The sequence below is a fragment of the Panthera onca genome, chromosome A1 (assembly GCF_046562875.1).
Source record: "Panthera onca isolate mPanOnc1 chromosome A1, mPanOnc1 haplotype 2, whole genome shotgun sequence".
In the NCBI taxonomy this organism is placed as follows: Eukaryota; Metazoa; Chordata; class Mammalia; order Carnivora; family Felidae; genus Panthera; species Panthera onca.
Window position 1 is genome coordinate 211,230,839 of NC_138339.1, and position 21,849 is coordinate 211,252,687.

At 35.4% G+C, this 21,849-nt stretch overlaps 1 protein-coding gene across 1 annotated transcript in view; it reads right to left on the minus strand.

Annotated features, from left to right (window-relative positions):
• SUGT1 (SGT1 assembly cochaperone of MIS12 kinetochore complex) overlaps positions 1-21,849 on the minus strand; it is a 43,380-nt gene that overhangs the window by 4,388 nt on the left and 17,143 nt on the right. The window contains exons 9-12 of the mRNA XM_060637056.3: positions 21,533-21,629; positions 20,659-20,766; positions 11,178-11,268; positions 6,391-6,572 (exon numbers count right to left, since the gene is read on the minus strand). Coding sequence (XP_060493039.1) covers positions 6,391-6,572; positions 11,178-11,268; positions 20,659-20,766; positions 21,533-21,629 — 478 coding nt within the window. The remainder of the gene's footprint in view (positions 1-6,390; positions 6,573-11,177; positions 11,269-20,658; positions 20,767-21,532; positions 21,630-21,849) is intronic.

Sequence of the window (21,849 nt, forward strand, 5' to 3'; positions counted from 1 at the left end):
TAAATCAGAATGAAATTAAAAAATAATCAAAAGTACTCACAGGAAGATAGGAAAAACAAAATCAAAATACAGACCAAAAATAAAATGGTACACTTAAACTCCTAACATATCAAAAATTAAATGTAAATGATCTAAATACATCAATTAAAAGACAGTGACTGACAGAAGAGATTAAAAAACATAACCCAACCATTTGCTGTCTCTAAGAAATTCCCTTTAAAATAGTAGGAATCAATCAATTTAAACATGATATATAGATAGGTTGGAAATAAAAGAACGGAACAAGATACATCATGCAAACAATCAAAAAACAGAAGAATTGACTATATTAATATCAGAGCAAAGAAAATTACCAGAGCTAAAGAATGACATATACATATGTTAAAAAAGGCCAATCCACCATGAAGATACAGCAATCCTAAATGCATATGCACCAAACAGAGCTACAAAATATGTGAAGCAAAAATTGACAGTACAATAAGACAAAATCAGCAAGGATACAGATTTCACAAGAATATCAAGATAAACCAAAAATTAAAAGATCCAAAAAACTGCTAGAATTGATCCATGAATTCAGCAAAGTTTCAGGAAATAAAATCAACGCACAGTAATCGGTTGCATTCCTATATACCAACAATAAAGCAACAGAAAGAGAAATCAAGGAATTGATCCCATTTACAGTTGCACCAAAAACCATAAAATACCTAGGAATAAATCTAACCAAAGAGGTGAAAAATCTATATACTGAAAACTATAGAAAGCTTATGAAAGAAATTGAAGAAAACACAAAAAAAAAATGGAAAAAGATTCCATGCTCCTGGAAATGAAAAATATTGTTAAAATGTCGATACTCCCCAAGGCAATCTACATAGTCAATGCAATCCCTAACAAAGTAACACCAGCATTCTTCACAGAGCTAGAACAAACAATCCTAAAACATGTATGGAGCCAGAAAAGACCCCGAATAGCCAAAGCGATCTTGAAAAAGAAAACCAAAGCTGGAGGCATCACAATCCTGGACTTTAAGATGTATTAGAAAGCTGTAATCATCAAGACAGTATGGTACTGGCGCAAGAACAGACACTCAGACCAATGGAACAGAATAGAGAACCCAGACACGGACCCACAAACGTATGGCCAACTCATCTTTGACAAAGCAGGAAAGAATATCCAATGGAATAAAGATAGTCTCTTCACCAAGTCGTGCTGGGAAAACTGGATAGCGACATGCAGAAGAATGAACATAGACCACTTTCTTACACCATACACAAAAATAAACTCAAAATGGATGAAAGACCTCAACGTAAGACAGGAAGCCATCAAAATCCTCGAGGAGAAAGCAAGCAAAAACCTCTTTGACCTTGGCCACAGCAATTTCTTACTCAACACATCTCTGGAGGCAAGGGAAACAAAAGCAAAAATGCACTACTGGGACCTCATCAAAATAAAAAGCTTCTTTCTGCACAGCAAAGGAAACAACCAGCAAAACTAAAAGGCCACCGACAGAATGGGAGAAGATACTTGCAAATGACATGCCAGATAAAGGGTTAATATACAAAATCTATAAAGAACTTATCAAACTCAACACCCAAAAAACAAATAATCCAGTGAAGAAATGGACAAAAGACATGAATAGACACTTCTCCAAAGAAGACATACAGATGGCCAACCGACACATGAAAAAATGCTCACCATCACTCATCACCAGGGAAATACAAATCAAAACCACAATGAGATACCACCTCACACCTGTCAGAATGGCTAACATTAACAACTCAGGCAACAACAGATGTTGGCAAGGAAGTGAGAAAGAGGATCTTTTTTGCACTGTTGGTGGCAATGCAAGCTGGTGCAGCCACTCTGGAAAACAGTATGGAGGTTCCTCAAAAAACTAAAAATAGTGGGGCGCCTGGGTGGCTCAGTCGGTTAAGCGGCCGACTTCGGCTCAGGTCATGATCTCGTGGTCTGTGAGTTCGAGCCCCACGTCGAGCTCTGTGCTGACAGCTCAGAGCCTGGAGCCTGTTTCAGATTCTGTGTCTCCCTCTCTCTGACCCTCCCCCGTTCATGCTCTGTCTCTCTCTGTCTCAAAAATAAACATTAAAAAAAAAAACTAAAAACTAAAAATAGAACTACCCTATGACCCAGCAATTGCACTACTAGGCATTTCTCCACGGGATACAGGTGTGCTGTTTCAAAGGGACACATGCACCCCCATGTTTTATAGCAGCACTATCAACAATAGCCAAAGTATGGAAAGAGCCCAAATGTCCATTGATGGATGAATGGATAAAGAAGATGTGGTATATACATACAATGGAGTATTACTCGGCAATCAAAAAGAATGAAATCTTGCCATTTGCAGCTACGTGGATGGAACTGGAGGGTATTATACTAAGTGAAATTAGTCAGAGAAACACAAAAATCATGACTTCACTCATATGAGGACTTTAAGAGACAAAACAGACGAACATAAGGGAAGGGAAACAAAACTAATATAAAAACGGAGGGAGACAAAACATAAGTGACTCATAAATATGGCGAACAAACTCAGGGTTACTAGAGGGGTTGTGGGAGAGGGGATGGGCTAAATGGGTAAGGGGCACTAAGGAATCTACTCCTGAAATCATTGTTGCACTATATGCTAACTAATTTGGATGTAAATTTTAAAAAATAAAATTAAAAAATAGAAAAAATAAAAATAAAAAGATAAAATTGATACTTCTACAACACTCCTCCCAACAACAAAATATACCTTCTTTTCAAGTGAAACATACACTTGAAATAGACTGAACGCTGGGCAATAAAACAAAGAATGTAAATCATAAAGTACATGGTCTCAAATCACAATGGAATAAAATTAGAAACCAGTAATAATATAACATGGAAATCTCCAAACACTTGGAAACTGAACAACATACTTCTAAACAACCCATGTGATGATGTCTCAAATGAAATCAAAATACATATAAAACTGAATGAAAATATAACATTAGAATTTGTGAGAGAGCTAAAACCCTAAGAAGGAAGTTTACAGCATAAACACACACAAAAGAAAACACAGTATCAAACCAATAATCTAAATTCACATCTGAACAACCTAAAAAAAATAGCAAAATAAACCCAAAGCAAGCAGATAGGAGAAAATAGCAGAAATGAACGAAATTTATAATAAAAAGTTGAAAAAAAATGAAGTAAACAAAGAGTTGATTCTTTGAAAAAAACTCACTAACATTGACAAACCTCTACATCAAGACTGGGGGGGAAAAAAAAGACAAATTCCCATCACAGGAATGAAATGGAGTATCACTAAAGACTCCGCACATATCACTACAACAGCTTAGATAAAACAGAATAAATGCTCAAAAACACAAACTGCCACAAGACACTCAATATGAAATAGATAATCTGAACAATCCTATTAACTATTAAATTTGTAATTTAAAATCACACCAAAAGAAGAAATGTGCAGGCCTACATGGTTTCACTAAAGAAAAAATTAACACCAATTCTACACGATCTCTTCTAAAACACCGAAGAGGATAGAGCACTTTCTAATTCATTTATGAAGTTGGTGTTACACTGATACCAAAACCAGACAAAGGCAGTATAAAAAAAGAATACTACAGACCAATATCCCTCATGATACAGATACAAAAATCCTTAACAAGGTATCTGAAAATAGAATTGAAGAACACATAAAAGGAATTACACACTATGACCAGGTGAGGCTTATCCAAAGGATGCAAGGCTGGTTCTAGTTGAAATCAGTCACATTAATCATACAAAATCACCACTGTTAACAGGTTAAAGAAGAAAAATTACATAATCATATTGATCACTGCAGAAAAAAAGCATTCAAATTCAAAAAGCTAACAGTCAACAGCTGTGCAGTGCTGGTGGTATAGTGGTGAGCCTAACTGCTACCTTCCAAAAAGTCAACAGCCACTCACGATAAAAATCTCACACAAGGAATAGAGAACTTTTAACCTGATATAGCATCTACAAAAAACCTACTGCTAACCTACTTAATGGTGAAGGAATGAATGGTTTTCCCTTAAGCTGGGGAACAAAGCATAAATATCCACTCTCACCACTCTTACTCAACACAGTGCCACAAATTCCAGCCACTGCAATATGGAGAGAAAAGCCACAAATATCAGGAGGGGAAAAAAAGTCCCTATTTGAAAATATGACTGTCTACCTAGAAAATCGCAAGCAATTTACCAAAAAATCTCCCAGAATAAGTGAGTTCAACAAGGTCAGAATATAAGATAAACCAAACAAACAAACAAACAAACAAACCTGTATTTCTAAATACTAGCACATGACACCAAAGTTAAATCTACAATACCATTTACAATCACTCAAAACAAGAATTAAATATTTAGGTATATCTTGCAAAACATGTTAAGGATGTGCTGAAAATTGCACAATACTGATGAAGAAATCAAAGATTGGACTGGAAAATTCAACACAATAAAAATGTCAATCTCGGGGCGCCTGGGTGGCGCAGTCGGTTAAGCGTCCGACTTCAGCCAGGTCACGATCTCGCGGTCTGTGAGTTCGAGCCCCGCGTCAGGCTCTGGGCTGATGGCTCGGAGCCTGGAGCCTGTTTCCGATTCTGTGTCTCCCTCTCTCTCTGCCCCTCCCCCGTTCATGCTCTGTCTCTCTCTGTCCCAAAAATAAATAAAAAACGTTGGAAAAAAAAATTAAAAAAAAAAAAAAAAAAAATGTCAATCTCTCCAAATTTATATACTGTTCAACAGGATTTTTTGGTACCTACAGACAAAACATTCTAAAGCTTATGTGGAAACACAAAGGAACTAGAATATCTAAAACAATTTTGAAAATGAAGAATAAAGTAGAAGGAATGACTTCCTGGTTTCAAAAGTAACATAGCTAAAATAATCAAGACTAGTATTAACAGAGGGATAGACATGCAGATCAATGAAACAGAGAATCCAGAAATAAACTGAGACAAATACGCTCAACTGATTTTCGAACAACACAAAAACAGTTCAAGGGAAGAAAGACAGCTTTTTCAACAAGCAGTCTAGAGCAACTGAACACACATAGGCCAAAAACAACCCCCCCCCCCCCCCCCCGCCCAAAAACCTCAACCTACATCTCTGCTTTATATAAAAATTACCTCAAAATGGATCATGGACTTCAATGTAATAAGTGAAAGTATAAAAGTTTTATTGAAAGGAAAAACACAGCAGAAGTCTTTCAGATCTAGAACCAGGCAAAGAGTTCTTACACTTGATAGTAAAAGCATGATCCATAAAAGAAAAAACTGATAAACTGGATTTCATCGAAATTAAATACTTTAGCTCTGCAAAAGACCATCAAGAAAGTAAGAAGACAAACTACAAGCTGAGAGAAAATATTTGCAAACTATGTATCTCCCAAAGACTTGCCAAATTAGTAGTGGCACAGTTTAAAGACGGGAAGGGGTGGAAGGAAGTGGGTATGGCTATAAAATGACACGAACAAAGGAATCCTATGGCAGTGGAAATGTTCTCTGTCCTAACTATCAATAACATGGTTGTGATACTGTAGTTTTACAAGGAGATTCCACTAGGGGAAACTATGTAAAGGATACAAGGGACCTCTCTATATTATTTCTTATAACTGCATATGAATCCACAATTATCTCAAAGTAAGAAATTTAATTAAAAGAAAACCTTTTTAAGTCAACAGTGAAAAGTTGAATCATGACAAGTTATGACATAGTAACTTATGTGGAATATCTGAGTTTCTAAGACATTAACTAAATGCTAATTTGAATATCCCTTGAAAGAAGAGTGACATTTCCAAAGCTACTGGTAAAAGTCAAAGGATTACATCTTCAAGCAAAATAATCAATACAGTTCTACAGTGAGGACTTGTCATTAAAATTCCAAAACTTGAGGCCTAATTAGGTGGTATCTGTTGTCTGGCAAAGACCTAAATTTTCTTATTCAATAGACAAAATTATTAACAAACCAATGAATAATTAACATGCACCTTCTACTTGCCAAACACTGTTCTGGAAGTTTCCCCTCTATGTTCTTCATCTCTGACACTGAGGCTATACATGGTTCTAATGGAAGCACCTTCAGCTACCGTGATAAATCCAACTACCATAATTAGAGTATTTCTTAAGGTTTCCAAGTTCTAACTTAATGACTAAAAAATATTTATTTGGAATAAACCACTTACTTCTCAACTACCCCACAAGTTTCCAACTTCCTCAATAATTAGTCTAAGTTTAGAGCGGGAAGAAATGTTCAGATGAAGCCTATTCAAAACCACAGTACATGCAATTTTGTTTAAAATTGCCTAATTTCTTTTAAATTTTCTGAAATTTACTACTAAAGTATGCTTTTTTCAAGCGTATGTTCTTACAAATGATTTGTTCATGGCACGTTTCACTTCATCAGAACCATCTGAATAGATCTGCTGAAATAATTTGTTTAAAGCTGCATCTCCCTCCAACTTCTCATTTTTTTCTTCTTCTTTGATCTCACCGACCAATTTATCCCAATTTCTTGTATAATGAGATGATGATGGATATAAGTTCTTTACATCTATGGAGTAAAAAAGATAGAAGTGATTAATCAACACGTGATGACTATGTCAAAAATATGTAAACTTTGTGACTGTGGTATAAAGAACATTGTAACAGTTTATAGTTCACTGAATTTCATATTTATAACAAATGCCTTTTTGGATAAAGTTTATTAATTTTGAGGGGGGGAGAGACAGTGTTTTATTTATCTATCTATCTATTTATTTATGAGAGGCCTGGGGAGGGGCCCAGAGAGCAAGAGAGACAGAATCCCAAGCAGGATTGTCACGCTGTCACGCTGTCAGCATCGAGCCTGACGCGGGCTCTATCTCACAAAATGTGAGATCATGATCTGAGCTGAAATCAAGAATCAAGACACTTAACTAAGCCACCCAGGCACCCCTCTAATAAATATCTTTCTGATATATACATCAACAGACTTACACTTATCAAAACTGAATCAGTTAGTATAATGTAAAATCTGGGAATTTTTTTTGAGCAAAATAAAGTGTACATTTTTGGTACATTACCCAAGATTAGATTAAAAACAGACTCTTTGTGTTAATAATGGGGGGGACTGGGTGAGAAGTGTACTGGAACTTTTATATTTATAGAAAAGTTGCAAAAATAGTACAAATAATAAAAGATAATAAATAATAATAGTCTTTGTATTTATTTTTTTTATTATGAAATTTATTGTCAAATTGGTTTCCATACAACACCCAGTGCTCATCCCAACAGGTGCCCTCCTCAATGCCCATCACCCACTTTACCCTCCCTCCCATCCCCCTAAATAGTGTTTTTTAAAATGATGCTTAAGAAATTTCTCTTATAAATGAGATTTTAATAAATGTTAAAAATGTGGCTTTTCCTTGGGGTGCCTGGATGGCTCAGTTGGTTAAGCATCTGACTCTTGATTTTGGCTGAAATCATAATTTCATGGTTTCATGAGTTTGAGCCCTGTGTCAGGATCCGCACACTGATCATGCAGAGCCTGTTTGGGATTCTCTCTCTCTCTCTCTCTCTCTCTCTCTGCCCTTCACTTGCTCATGTGCTCTCTCAAAACAAATAAATAAACTTTAAATAAAAAATGTGGCTTAGTTTTTCTGAGGTACTCCTGTATCTTTCAGAGTAAGTATAAACTGAAAATATAAGTAATTATCCATACAATTAGTGAGTTAAGACTCCATCCTCTCCTCACGTTAAAATATTTGATTACTTCGATAGGAAATAGTAATTCTTCTTGAATGATGAAAAATACACCAGGCAATAATCCAGAGCTCAATGTCCACTCACACACACATAGAAAACATTAGTATCTGTAGGGCACGTTGAAGTTAATGGAAGCTGCCTGCAGCCAGACAGGCTACTGACTAGCCCAGGGGCTCAGGGCACTGCCAAGACTACCCTAAAGACTAATGGAATCAAGAGCCCCTTCACCCCACCCCGCCCCACACAAATAATTAAAAACTAATCTACATAGTAGCTATAAGAGCAGTGCTGTTTACTCTCCAATGGAAATACAATGCAGGCACAAATGTGAGCCACATAATTTAAAAATTTCTAGTAGCCACATTACTAAAAAGAATCAGATGAAATGCATTTTAATATTTAACCTAATATATTTAAAACTGTATCAACCTCAACACAAAATCAATATAAATATATTAAGATATGTTGTAATTTTCCTTTCATAAGATCTTCAAAATCTGTATTTTATACTTCCAGCACAACTCAATCCAGACTGGTCATTTCAAATGCTCAGTACGTACAGTAGCGACTATACTGGAAAGTGTAGCTACAAAGCTTTAAAAAACACCCGATTCAAAGTTTCTCTATTAATATATTAGGACACACTAAAAAAAACTATCTAGGGGTGCCTGGGTGGCGCAGTTGGTTAAGGGTCCGACATGATCTCACGGCTTGTGAGTTCGAGCCCTAGGTCAGGCTCTGTGCTGACAGCTCAGAGCCTGGAGCCTGCTTCAGATTCTGTGTCCCTCCCTGGCTCTGCCCCTCCCTTGCTCATGCGCTCTCTCAAAAATAAACGTTAAAAATATATATATATATTTATTATTTATTATAAATATATTAGGACACACTGAATGTCCCTCTTCCACTACTGCCTCTCTATCTCCCATTCCTCAAAATAGTTCAGAAATGAGAAACCACTAACTGTTCATTCTGTTGTTCCATCCTTTCTCTTCGCCTATAAACCAACTTTCTCCCTATCTATTTCCCAGCAAAACTAAACCAAACCATAATACCTCACACAGTTTTATTTAGGTTAAGCATATGGTTTTCCAATCTACTCTTTCTCTAGCAGTAATCCCCTCTTGATCTATGTACATTTTCACTAGTAGCCAAAGAAAACAAACAAACAAAACAATGCAGGTTACAGTAAATTAAGAGCCTAAAATAACATGGGTTTAATTAATCCTAATGCTGACTCCCCAGAGAATGAAAACACAGATTCTAACTTCCACTTTACACACAAGAAAACTGGCTCAAACGTGTTAAGCAACTTGCCCTTATCTGCAGTCTCCAGCTTGCAGGACACAGGAATCTGACAAGCATATTAATTCCTTACAAAAATATACCAGGACAGGAGGAATAACATCTGAAATATCCAAGGCACTGTGTTTAGAAAAACTCTGCAACTGTAACACTAAAAATCTTTAGGTTTAATCTCAGAAAAATTTTAACACCTGTAGATGAAAGATAAACTACTGAGGAATAGTAACCTAACTTCCTTGCTCATTCATTATAATATCAAACAATTGCAAAGATACTCATGTCAGCAGATTTTCCACTGTTAGAAGATGCAGCAACAACCAGTATCACATACAGAGTTTATATAAGAACCAGACCCAGATCCTGAAGACCAGGGTTTAGTCCTCGACAATGAAAATTGCCAGGTGATCTTAAGCAATCTGCTTCTTCTCTGAGCCTATAAAATAGGGCTGTCTAATTCAGAGGGCTTTTGTTAGAATTCAGTGATATATGGCATTTAAAGTGTTTCTTTAAAAAAAATATTTGAACTATATATATAAACCTCAGCCCCCAAATCCCAGAGAGTCAGCCCCAAAAGAACTACATAACATCTTTCCTATGTCTTTCAAATCAAGTGTGAAAGCAGAAGCTTAAGAGCTTAAATACCAACTTCAAATACTTCAATATAAAAACTATCTGTTGGTGTCAATTTCCTGGTTTTGCTAATTACACTATAGACTAGTTATGATGCTCTCATGCAGGGAAGCCAGGTGAAGGGCACATGAAAACTCTTAGTATTTCTGCAACTTTGAGGGGAATCTAAAATTATTTCAAAATAAAACTAAAATAAAATAAATGATCTATTGGCTAACTCAGGGTTTTCTAAAAGGTGCCACAAGGAAATGTGTTTTCTGTCAAAGAAGAAGGCAGTGGAAAATCTAAAAGTGGCTGAAACACAATGTTAGCTCATTTTGGTCATCAAACTGGAACATTAACTCTAATCAAAAAGAAATTTTTCTCCTCTCATTAATGAGGTCAATGCTGTAAAATACACTCTTAGACTGTAGTTCTAGGAGTGTCTAGCAGATTAAATATTCCATTAGAAAAATACCTGTCTACTGCATATACTTAAAACTGACCCAACGTAATAATATATATAATGGAGTATTACTCAGCAATCAAAAAGAATGAAATCTTGCCATTTGCAACTACATGGATGGAACTAGAGGGTATTATGCTAAGCGAAATTAGAGAGATAAATATATGACTTCGCTCATATGAGGACTTTAAGACACAGAACAGATGAACACAAGGGAAGGGAAGCAAAAATAATATAAACAGGGAGGGAGACAAAACATAAAAGATTCTTAAATATGGAGAACAAACAGAGGGTTACTGGAGGGGTTGTGGGAGGGGGGAAGGGCTAAATGGGTAAATCATTGTTGCACTATATGCTAACTAACTTGGATGTAAATTTAAAAAATTAAATTACATTTAAAAAATTTTTTAAAAATAGAAAGAAAAAAAAATTGACCCAATATAAAGTAGCCTGTCCCTTAAAGGGTTAAAAACAATCAACCCTAGTTTTCTACTCTTCTCCTGGGCTTTTCTGTCTTCATGACCTATTTATGAGCACTTGTACTAAAAGAGCAACATAGTGAAATGGGTTAGATACTTTACACTGTCAAGCCCTGAAATTCCAGGAAATTAGAGTTGACAATATATTCTATATTATTCTATAAGAAGAAAGAGAAAGAAAAGAAATAAAAGGGAAAGGGAAGAAGAGAGACTATTTCAGGAGAATAAACCACTAATTCACTTGCAACCCAAAAAGAAGTAATAGGAAAGGGCAACACACAAAAACAACCCCCAAATGATATCCTACATTAACTTGGTAAACAATAAATCCCAACTCCCTCAGGGTTTTTGTCCCCATTCATTTGTATTGAGTTTAAGAAGTTAGAACCTTCATATGAAAAGCTAGTTTGTATTCATTACAGAGCAATCTTCTTACACTCATTGTATTTTACCTTGGGAACATAAATAATGTAGGCAGAAAGAAAGTCCATTACTATTTAACTTCAACTATATAACACAATATGAATTTAAAGCTCATCAAGGCCAGAAAACAAACCTGCTACAAACTGTTTTGGAGTAGGCACATCTCCTTGCCCCTCTAGTTTTTCCCATCTCACAGCTTCTGTCTTTTTCATTTTAATTTCAATCTGGAAGAAAACACCAAACAAAATTTATTATTCAATGTAAAATATACAAAACATTAAAAAAATGCAATTTCTTCAAGTCATAAACTTTTATAAGAATTAATAGAACCCTTGAGATCATTTCCTTAAATTATTCAAGGTTAAATTTCAAGAACTTGGAAACATTTATTTTTCTACTTAAAAGCCACCCTTCAAAAACAACATACATACACACTATAAGCTACAATTAAGAAGAGTCTTGGGGCACCTGGGTGGCTCAGTCGGTAAAGATCTGACTTCAGCTCAGGTCATGATCTCATTGTTCATAAGTTCAAGCCCTGCATAGGGCTCCACACTGGCGGTACAGAGCCTGCTTGGGATTCTCACTCTCTCCTCTCTCTGCCCTCCCTGATTCATGCTTTCTCTCTCAAAAATAAATATGTAAACTTAAAAAAAAAAAAAAAGTCTTGAAATCCATGTTTTTTTTTTCCAATGCAGTGTTCTCAACCAGAGGTGATTTTGCCTCCCAGTGGAATTTGGCAATGTTTATGGATATTGTTGGTCACCACACCCGGGGTGGGGGTTAGGGATGCATAAAGGGCAACCTTCCCAAAACAAAGATTTATACAGCCCCAAATGTCAACAGTGCCCCCCTTTGAGAAACCCTGTTCTAATAGAATCACTACATTTGCATGCACATTAACCTGTTTGAGAGTGGAGAACACTACCATTATATAAACATATTACAACTGGGGCACCCGGGTGGCTCAGCCGGTTGAGCATTTAACTCTTGATTTCAGCTTGCATTGTGATCTCATGGTTTGTGGGATCAAGCCTCACATCGGGCTCTGCACTAACAGCACAGAGCCTGCTGGGGATTTTTTCTCCCTCGCTTTCCGTCCGTTCCCTGTTCACATGTGCGCAAATGCTCTCTCAAAATAAACATTAAAAAATACAACTAATGCTACCATTTTTATAATCATTCACTAATTATTAAACATACAATATGAACAAGCTGTAATTTTCACAGATGTGGTGGATTTTTTTAAATAGTAAAAACAAGTTCCTGACCATCTTGAAGTATGTGAGATATAAGATACTACAATAAAGTTAACCACGAGGCAAATAAATGTTCTAATAGCTCAGCAGAGATCACACCTGGGTGTAAAAAGAAAGAGTTTTAGCACACCTTGCAGAGCTTTGAGGGGTAGGAGCATTTACAATGGTGGAAAGAGGAGGTCTCTGGAGACGAAAGGAACAGCCTAAAACGAGCCCTGAGGTTTGAAAGGACACAAAGCATCAGGGAGTATGGACAAGACCAATTTGCCACAAGTCCAAGATTTATGTTAGAACAGTAAAAAACTACAGATGGAAAAGGTGTAAGGCAAATTATGAAGAGCTTATGAATGCTAGACTAGCTTCACTTATTAAAATGAAATTTACTGGGGCGCCTGGGTGGCTCAGTCGGCTGAGCGTCCGACTTCGGCTCAGGTCATGATCTCGTGGTTTGTTACTTGGAGCCCCGCATCGGGCCCTGTGCTGAAAGTTTGGAGCCTGGAGCCTGCTTCGGATTCTGTGTCTCCCTCTCTCTCTGCCCCTCCCCTCCTCATGCTCTGTCTCTCCCTCTCTCTCAAAAATAAATAAACATAAAAAAAAATTGTTTTTAAATGAAATTTATCTTTAACTCTCTAATCAAGGTCGATCCCCTAGGGTCTATTCTTAACCCTAACATACACTCACATAACACTTTCATCTATCTTGTTTTCCTTATATTTTAATTTTTTTCTAAGAAAAGAATTACTACTTTTGTAAATATGAAAAAAAATTATACAAAGTTTAACAAAAAGAAAAGCCTATTCACACTGGTTCTTTGACTCCTTTAGATCCGATAAATCATTTAAACTAGCAATTACTGGTAATCTTTCTACCATCTGCACTTAGTGATAGAATCCTTAAAATCTGCATTTCATAATAACTTAAAACACTGAGAAATCTGCCATTATTTTTAACCAGACATGAAGTGATGGTATGGAAGGGGTTATGGTCTCTGAGGATTTGTACTTTCTTTAGGACAGAAATGTAACCAAAAACTATTTTTATAATGAGAAAAACATGAAATGTCCCTGGGAAAGAGACCAAAAGTGCACTATTTAAAAAAAATTTTTTTGGGGGCGCCTGGGTGGCTCAGTCGGTTGAGCAGCCGACTTCGGCTCAGGTCATGATCTCGCGGTCCGTGAGTTCAAGCCCTGCGTCGGGCTCTGTGCTGACAGCTCAGAGCCTGGAGCCTGTTTCAGATTCTGTGTCTCCCTCTCTCTGACCCTCCCCTGTTCATGCTCTGTCTCTCCCTCTCTCAAAAATAAATTTAAAAAAGTTAAAAAAATATATATATAAATAAATAATTTTTTTTTAAGTTTATTTATTTTGAGAGACAGAGAGAGAGAGCATGAGTGGGGAAGGGACAGCGAAAGGGAGAGAGAACATGGCACAGAGCCTAACACAGGGCTTGAAGCCATGAACTGTGAGATTATGACCTCAAAAATCAAAGAGCCAAAATCAAGAGTCGGACACCCCAACTGACTGAGCCACCCAGGCAACCCAAAAGTACAGTATTTTTAACATAATTTATGTGTTTAAATTCTACATAAATAAAAAAATAAACTCTACATAAATAAAAACAATTTTATAAGAATCTCTACAGTTCTCTAAAATGATGACTAATTTTTATAAAGTAAAATGCTATCAATATTTTCTCATATACAATATTAAGTGACAGTAATATTAGTGACAGTATTTTAAGTTATCACTGCTGGAATAATTATCAAAAAGGGGCAAAAATCTAGTAGCTGGCAATGACACAGCAATAGTTATTGAAAAGAGCTATTACCCTAAAATTTAAAAAGTCATTTCGCTTCTTTAATTTTCAACTCATCTGGAAGTGAAGACCTGGCAAGCAGTGTATACATCAACACTACTATACTTAACTAACCTCTGCCACAGAGCACCCTATATTCACACCTCACGTTCCTGCACTTACGCAGGGTCTATGAAAAGTTCCTCGTTTCACCTAAAGAGCAGCACACACTACCATTCACGTCTACTAAAAACAACTATAACCTGAGGAATTGTGTAGTATGAACAAAGAGGCCTTTATAAGGCCAAAGTCAAAGCTCTTAGTAACAACCTGTATCAAGTAAGACATGCTGACCTGAACTTGAAATTGTACGTAATCCATTCACCAAAATAGCTGCACATAATAAACCACTTAAAGCAGCTTTTTGAAAAGACAAAAGTGAGGAGCAATACTAATTTTCTGTGAATTCTTTTTTACACGTATTTCACTTTCAATGTTTATGTATGCTTTTTAAATTGAAGTGTTAAGTCTTAATGATTCTGGCAGGTACCTCCAGAGTTACCGCCAGCCCAACTTCAGGTACTTTTACTGTGACTATTAAGAAGCTATTCTATTTTCATTTAAGTCAAAAATAATTTAAAAGTTAACTTAAAACTTTGGTAGTGTGCTTGAATGCTGCTCTCATATGCACAAGGAAGGCTTTCAAGAATGTCCCAAAGCAGTAGTCACAGATTACTAATGAGAATCCCTGCTGTTCCAAACTGTCAGTTCTCAAGATTTTGTATACTATCACCCACCTCTAAAGTCTTCTCTGCACAGTTTAATTTTTTCCAATGAAAGGACTTCAGATTTAAAGGGAAGCCATTACTTCAAAAGGGTCATGACATCCAGATACCACCTTAAGAGGAGGTTAAGCTCCCACTTCCTGCTACAGAGGGACAGTGAAGGCATCTTTCTCAGACACTATGAGTTGTGGCAGTTTACTGCTGAACTTTCTTTTTCTGGTAGTTTTGACAACCACCTGTTTCAAGGCTGTAGTCATTAAATAATTGTTCCCGACCTTCAGAATGTAATTTTTCCCAACATTCTCTTAAACATTTAACTGCTGTATCTAACCCCTTCATCTGATAATAAACTCAAGTCTTCCTGAAGTCATACTGCACAACTACCATCTTTATTTTTACACTCAAACCATTTTTTTAAGTTTATTATTTCAGAGAGAAAGAGGAAGAGAGAGAAAGGGGGCGCACAAGCAGGGGAGGGGCAGAGAGAGAGGGAGACACAGAATCTGAAGCAGGCTCCAGGCTCTGAGCTGTCAGCACAGAACCTGATGCGGGACTCAAACCCATGAACCGTGAGATCACGACCTAAGCCAAAGTCACATGCTTAACCGACTGAGCCACCTAGGTGCCCCTACACTCAAATCATTTTATAATCATTTTTTTAAATGCAAAGAACAGTAATTAATGACAAGAAACTGAAAAATCTTCTCCAAAGTTCAACAAATTTTTTTAAATGTTTTTATTTTTGAGAGAGTGCGTACGAGTACTGAGTTGGGGAGGGGCTGAGAGAGACGGGGACAGGGGATCCAAAGAGGGCCCTGTGCCCGATGCGATGCGGCGCTTGAGCTTGAGATCATGACCTGAGTTGAAGTTGGACGCTTAACCTACTGAGCCACCCGTGCGTTCCTCTTCCCCAAAGTTCTACTCGCACAATTCAAATATCTGCTTTGTGTCTACTTGGGCCAGGCACTGTATTAGTACAAAAGGTCACAGTCTCTACTCTCCTTGAAGAAATTATTCAAGAAGCGATATTCCCATAAACAAAGAATTCCAGCAGGTATCACCTCTAGTGAAAGATCTAAATATAGGGAAATATTCCAGTCTCCTGGAAAGAAGTATGCCAAAATGTCATCAATAGTGAGACTGAATAATTACTTTCTCTGCTCCTTTACGTTTTTCCAAATTTCCTATGATACACATTTATTGCTTTTACAATCTGAATAAAAATCTAAATAATCTGGATAAAATAACTATAGCAGTAACATTTCTTGAGCACTATTACATACCGTGTGTTTCATATATATCATCTCAGTTAAAAGAACAACGCTATAAAAGGAGATTACCATCCATATTTTAGAGATGAGGCAACCAAGATAGACAACTTGCTGGAAGTGTCTTCTGCTAGAAGTTTTACTTACTTCCTCACAAATAAACAGAGGTTGAAAATAAGACAACTATCAGTTTTAGAGAAGAGTCACAGATAGATACTACCTGCTGGAAATATGGCCATGAGCAAGTAACTAATCTCACTGAGCCTCAGCTTCTCCTGTAAAAAGGGATTAATAGGGTCTACCTCATTTAGGGTTCTTATGGGGATTAAATGAGCCCATGCATGAAAAGAATAGAGCACTGTATCTGGCAAATAACTGAATGTTCTTATCATTATCTTTACAATCATTATAATCAGCTAAAAAATCTGTGCAAAGTATTTAACATCTCTGGATTCAGTTTATACCTGTAAATAGGTGATAAAAATACCTGTATCATACAGTAATTGTTAGGATTCCATGTGTAGATAATACACAGCATTCAAAATAGTTACCTACTATAATTCTACACAGGTCAAACAGATAGGACTGACTAAGCTACAATAGATGCATGCAATGAAATACTTTCCTGTAAAACATTTAAGGGCATGAAAAAAATATCCATAATATATGGCTAAATTTAAAAAGATAGTTACAGACAGTATTTACAGTAAAGTCCTTTTCTTTTGAAAATACATGAATATGCATTAAAAAGGTAGAAAGAATACACTTCAAAAACAATTTGTGCATTATCAGCAACTAATTATTTAAAAACATAATTACCACCACCACTGTTATCAAAAAGACATAAAACAACAATCCAAAAGTCTCTACATCCTGCCCAGACATCCCCAACTCCATCACATCATCATTAGGATTCCTCTATGAATATTAAGAAAAGGAATTCACTCTGAAACTTCTCAAATTTTAGTAAGTTAAGGGAGCCATGGTCTGTCTCAAAATAAAGACACACATTTTTACCTCCCACAATTCCAGTCAAAAGCCTTCATATTTTATAGACATAATACAAAAATTGCTCTGACTAGAAATAGGAATAGAACTTTTTTAAAAAAATTTATTTTTAAGTAATCTCTACACCCAATGCGGGACTCGAACCCACAACCCCAAGATCAAAGGTCTCACACTCCACTGAATGAGCCAGCCAGGTACCCCAAAGAATATTTCTACAAAGCATTTTGAAAATTCTCACTTTTTTTAGGAGGAGTGAATATTAACCTTTAATATGAGTATTTCACAGCACAGCTGACACTGAAGTTATAAGCCTGTGATTGTGAGCAGAGAATACTGTCATGAAATTAGTAAGATGGAACAAAAGAAACACTACAGTTTCTTAATAAAATGAATTAATAGGCAGATAGGAAAGCTTGGATTCAATAAAAGGGAGAAATAACTGTCAGAGGTACTGAAAAAAAATGAATTCTGACTTGGAAAAATCTAGGTATGACACTGTAAAATATTTAGTTAAAAATGTTATTTCACTGATTGAAGGGTGCTACCTCTCTTATTTTCATTGCAAATTATATTTCCCTTGAATTAATAACACTTAACCAAAGATTATACAAGAATATGCAACATTTCTTCACCCTTGAAGGTGGAAAAGAAAAAAACCGAATTCCCAAAGAAATCACCCCTTTAAAGCACACATTTTACAGAATCTCTAATTTTAAGCAGTTTCTTGTGACCAGAAGCATTCTTTTCTCAACTCACATAAACGATTCAAGATACCTGAATTCATATGAAAACCATGTGATTTCATTATTTTCTTAGTGTCATCACTAAATAAACCTCAGTAACCCACAGAAAGATTTGATTTTCAGTATTTAACAGTCTCCCTCTGCTGTATGAAAAAAGATTCTAAATTTTCATTTCCCTTAAGATATAATTAAGTACAATTATTTCAATTTGTTTCCCATAATATACAGCTTAAAAGTTGGTGGTCTAACAAAACTAATATATGTTACTTTCGGCTAGGAAAAGAAAAATCATCTTCTTTACACATCTTTAGAATGGTAATTCTTTAATCTAGAACTTAGAAAAACCTAAGCAAAGAAGCACTAGCTTTCCAGAAATAAAAGTATTTCCCCTGGGCCAAGATGGATAATTTAGTAACTATGTAAACTTGGGGAAAGCATTTAAAGTCCATGAACCTCGGTTTCTTTTCATCTATAAAACTAAGAATAAAAATAATCTAACAATTTCAAAGGGTTAACATCAGAATCTATTTTAAATTAATTCACTGAGGGGCATCTGGGTGGCTCAGTTGGTTAAGCATCTGACTCTTAGAGTTTGGGCTCAGGTCATGATCTCACAGTTCATGAGTTCGAGCCCCATGTCAGGCTCCCTACTGCTGGTGCAGAACCTCCTTAGGATTTTCTCTCTCTCCCTTTCTGCCCTCTCCCTTCCCCCTTCTTTCTACACCATCTAACCCCCCTGCCCAAAATAAATATAAACTTTAAAAAATTAAACAAATGTATTCACTGAACAATTATTGAGCAGCCCTATGTACAACACATAGGGCTAGGGTTGACAAATTTAGCAAATGGAATATACTTACACTAAAAAATTATTCAGTTTGTAAAATTAATGGGGCATCCTATACTTTATGAGCCAATCTTACCTGGAGCATGTACAAAGACATAAATATGACATGCTTCTTATCCTCACAGACTAAATGCAAGGGAAATAAAATGTATACATAAACTACTACACAAAAAAGAAAAATAGTTATGTAGCATTTAAAGAAAGAGGAAAGGCACAAAAAAGGTAACTGGGAACACAGCAGGAGCACTGCAAAACGGTCAGATTCAAGAAGTACTCAAGACTCAAAAGAAAATAAAGAATAAGAGATGACAGTGCTTCGTTAACATCCTCAATTCTAGCCACACAGACTTCTGTATTTATTATCACAAATACTATTCTTCCATAAGTTATATGAGGCGACCCACTAACACAAGTTTTTAAGTCATTTACGCCATCTATTCACACAAGTCAGCTTCCATTTAAACTACTTCAAAAGAATATGCATTAACAACCTGTTGATAAAAATACAGTATGTAGGAAAATGCCTAATTCGTAATTTTCTCAACTGTCCCCCTCCCAAATCTAGCCATAGTTTTGTGGTTGATTACTTACCCATCTTCTTTTACTAAACAAATTCTACACTATGTGGATAGGGTCAATAGGACTACAATCTTGGTAAGATTTCATTCCTTTTTCCCACCTACTTTTTATCTTCCAAACAACTGTTTCTTCTCTCCCCCTCATAATTTAACAGCTTTGTACTTTGTAATCTTTAAATAAATTAGTGGGCAAATCATTTCTAACTAGATGCAAAAAATGACCACTTCTTTATTTTGCACTTTTGCTCAAACGCTCGGCAGATACCCTCTTCTTTCCGCAAAGCCAGTTACCATATTCTCCCTGACACTAGCTGACCTGATTCTACTCTAGGATATGAAAATTCACCCAGCCTTAGAACTTAAACTCAATAATTAATAACACAGCATGCTGCAGGACAAATTCGTAAAGAAGGTGCAGCAATGGAAAAAATCTACTTATATCATTTTTTGTCATTAAGTCATTACATATCTCCATACAATTTTATAGATGAAAAAATTTCAGCACTCATTTAGTCCATATCTCTCATTTATACAGTGAAAATTTACACCTACAATAATTTTGTGACAATGTAAATTCACAGAGCAAAGAACCAGAGTCAGATTTTTTTGATTTTTCAGTTCAGTACCTGTCCTGTTAAATTATACTACCTACATCTTTTGATTGATATCTAAAACAATATATCAATTTTAATTCCATTGCATACTTTTTGAAAATATAAAGAAATCTAAAAATTACATAATTACTCAAACCACAGTTTGAGTTACTCAGTATTCGCTTGTTAACAAAGTATTCTAAAATTCAACTTAATTAAAAAACAGGAAAAAAAAACAGGCAGATTCATCTTCACAGTAGTATTTTTAACTGCATAAAACAGGGTGGGAAAGTATTTGTACATCAAAACAGACAAGTTCAAGAGAAGAGATACTCACTGTCAGTATCAAATCTTAAATAGAGGCTGATAACTGCTTTTTAAAAAACCTCTTTAAGAACTATTATACCAATCTTAATAAATATATAAACACTACTGAGGTTAAATTGATTTTTACATTCCACTGTCCTAGAATTCTGGGAGGGGAAAATTGTTACTCAAAAATTATTGTTTTTAATTTGAAGACATGTGCCTGAAAGGATCTATAAACTTAAAATCACATGGATGAGTAGTTGACCAATATTTCTAGATTTTGAAAACATCACTACTGACAACTATTTTATTTTTAAGTAATATCAACACCCAATGTGGGGTTTGAACTCACAACCCCAAGATCAACAGTTGCATGCTCTTCTGACAGCTAGCCAGGTGCTCCCACTAACAACCCTTTTAAAATTGTCTTACCTTTGTTGAAAGTACTTTAAATGTGCTCTGTTCTGGTATTATAAGATGAAGAAGTCTCAGTTTCAAATTATAATCCTCTCCAGAAGGAAGTTTCACCAAAGCAGACAACTAATGAATACAAAATTAGCAGTACATTTTATAATTTATATAATGAAGGATCACTTAAACTGAATATAAGAATAGAATTTCAATGCTGCTACAGATTGTTTTAAATACTTTATATAGAGTATCAGATTTAAGAAACTCAAAATAATCCTTTTTTTCTATCGGGTACCCTTTACATGGATTCTCACATACATCATTAAATAACAGAAAATAGTATGTTTCAAACAAATATTTAACATTTAAATCTCCAGAAAACTCAAGAGCAAAATATAGTATGAAACAAAAGTATTCATATGCAAGACATCTACTTCTACCACTAACTTAAATATCATTAAAGTTTTCTAGTAAATGCTAGCAAACCAAATGATTAGAGGCCATACTAATTTCACGTGGTTAGCAAATTCTAAGACATATAAATCACCCAACAAATAAGTAGATCTTTTTCACAAAAGTGTATCACACAAATGTATCAAATCACATCTTACTAATTAATGTCTTTTATTATTTGTCAACCAGATTCTACTGTGAATTTCAAATCTAAAGGAAAATTATGTACATCTAGCTGTACCCCACAGTACAAACACTTTTGTCTCAAAATTTAAAATCACTCAAACTGAGAAGCAATGCTTTAGATTTTCATCAGCATTTTCCACATCTCAGGAAGAAATGACGTATCTGATAAACTGCTATAGGTTATTCTGCAATATACTATTTTGCAAATAAAAGTACGTAATCTCAAAATAAAAGATAGTTCAAAGACAGTAATAACCTCTTTTTCTGAAAATTCCACATTTACATTATTCTTCTGAACATTCTTGATCATGAGTGTAATGATTACTTGAGATTCTGTTTGATACCAGTCATACCTATTAAAAGAAAAAAAAACCTCAGAACATCTAATATTCTCAAAGTTGTTGCTTCTTTATGTTTTGTCAAGATAAAAACTGCAATATGATAAACAACAAGAGCTCCACCTTGAGGAACAAAATAGAAAAGCAGCTGGTGATTCACAAACAATTTTATATAACTGTATTTCCTTTGATCTGTACTAATGAACAGTGAGATATAATCCCTACAATGTTTCCA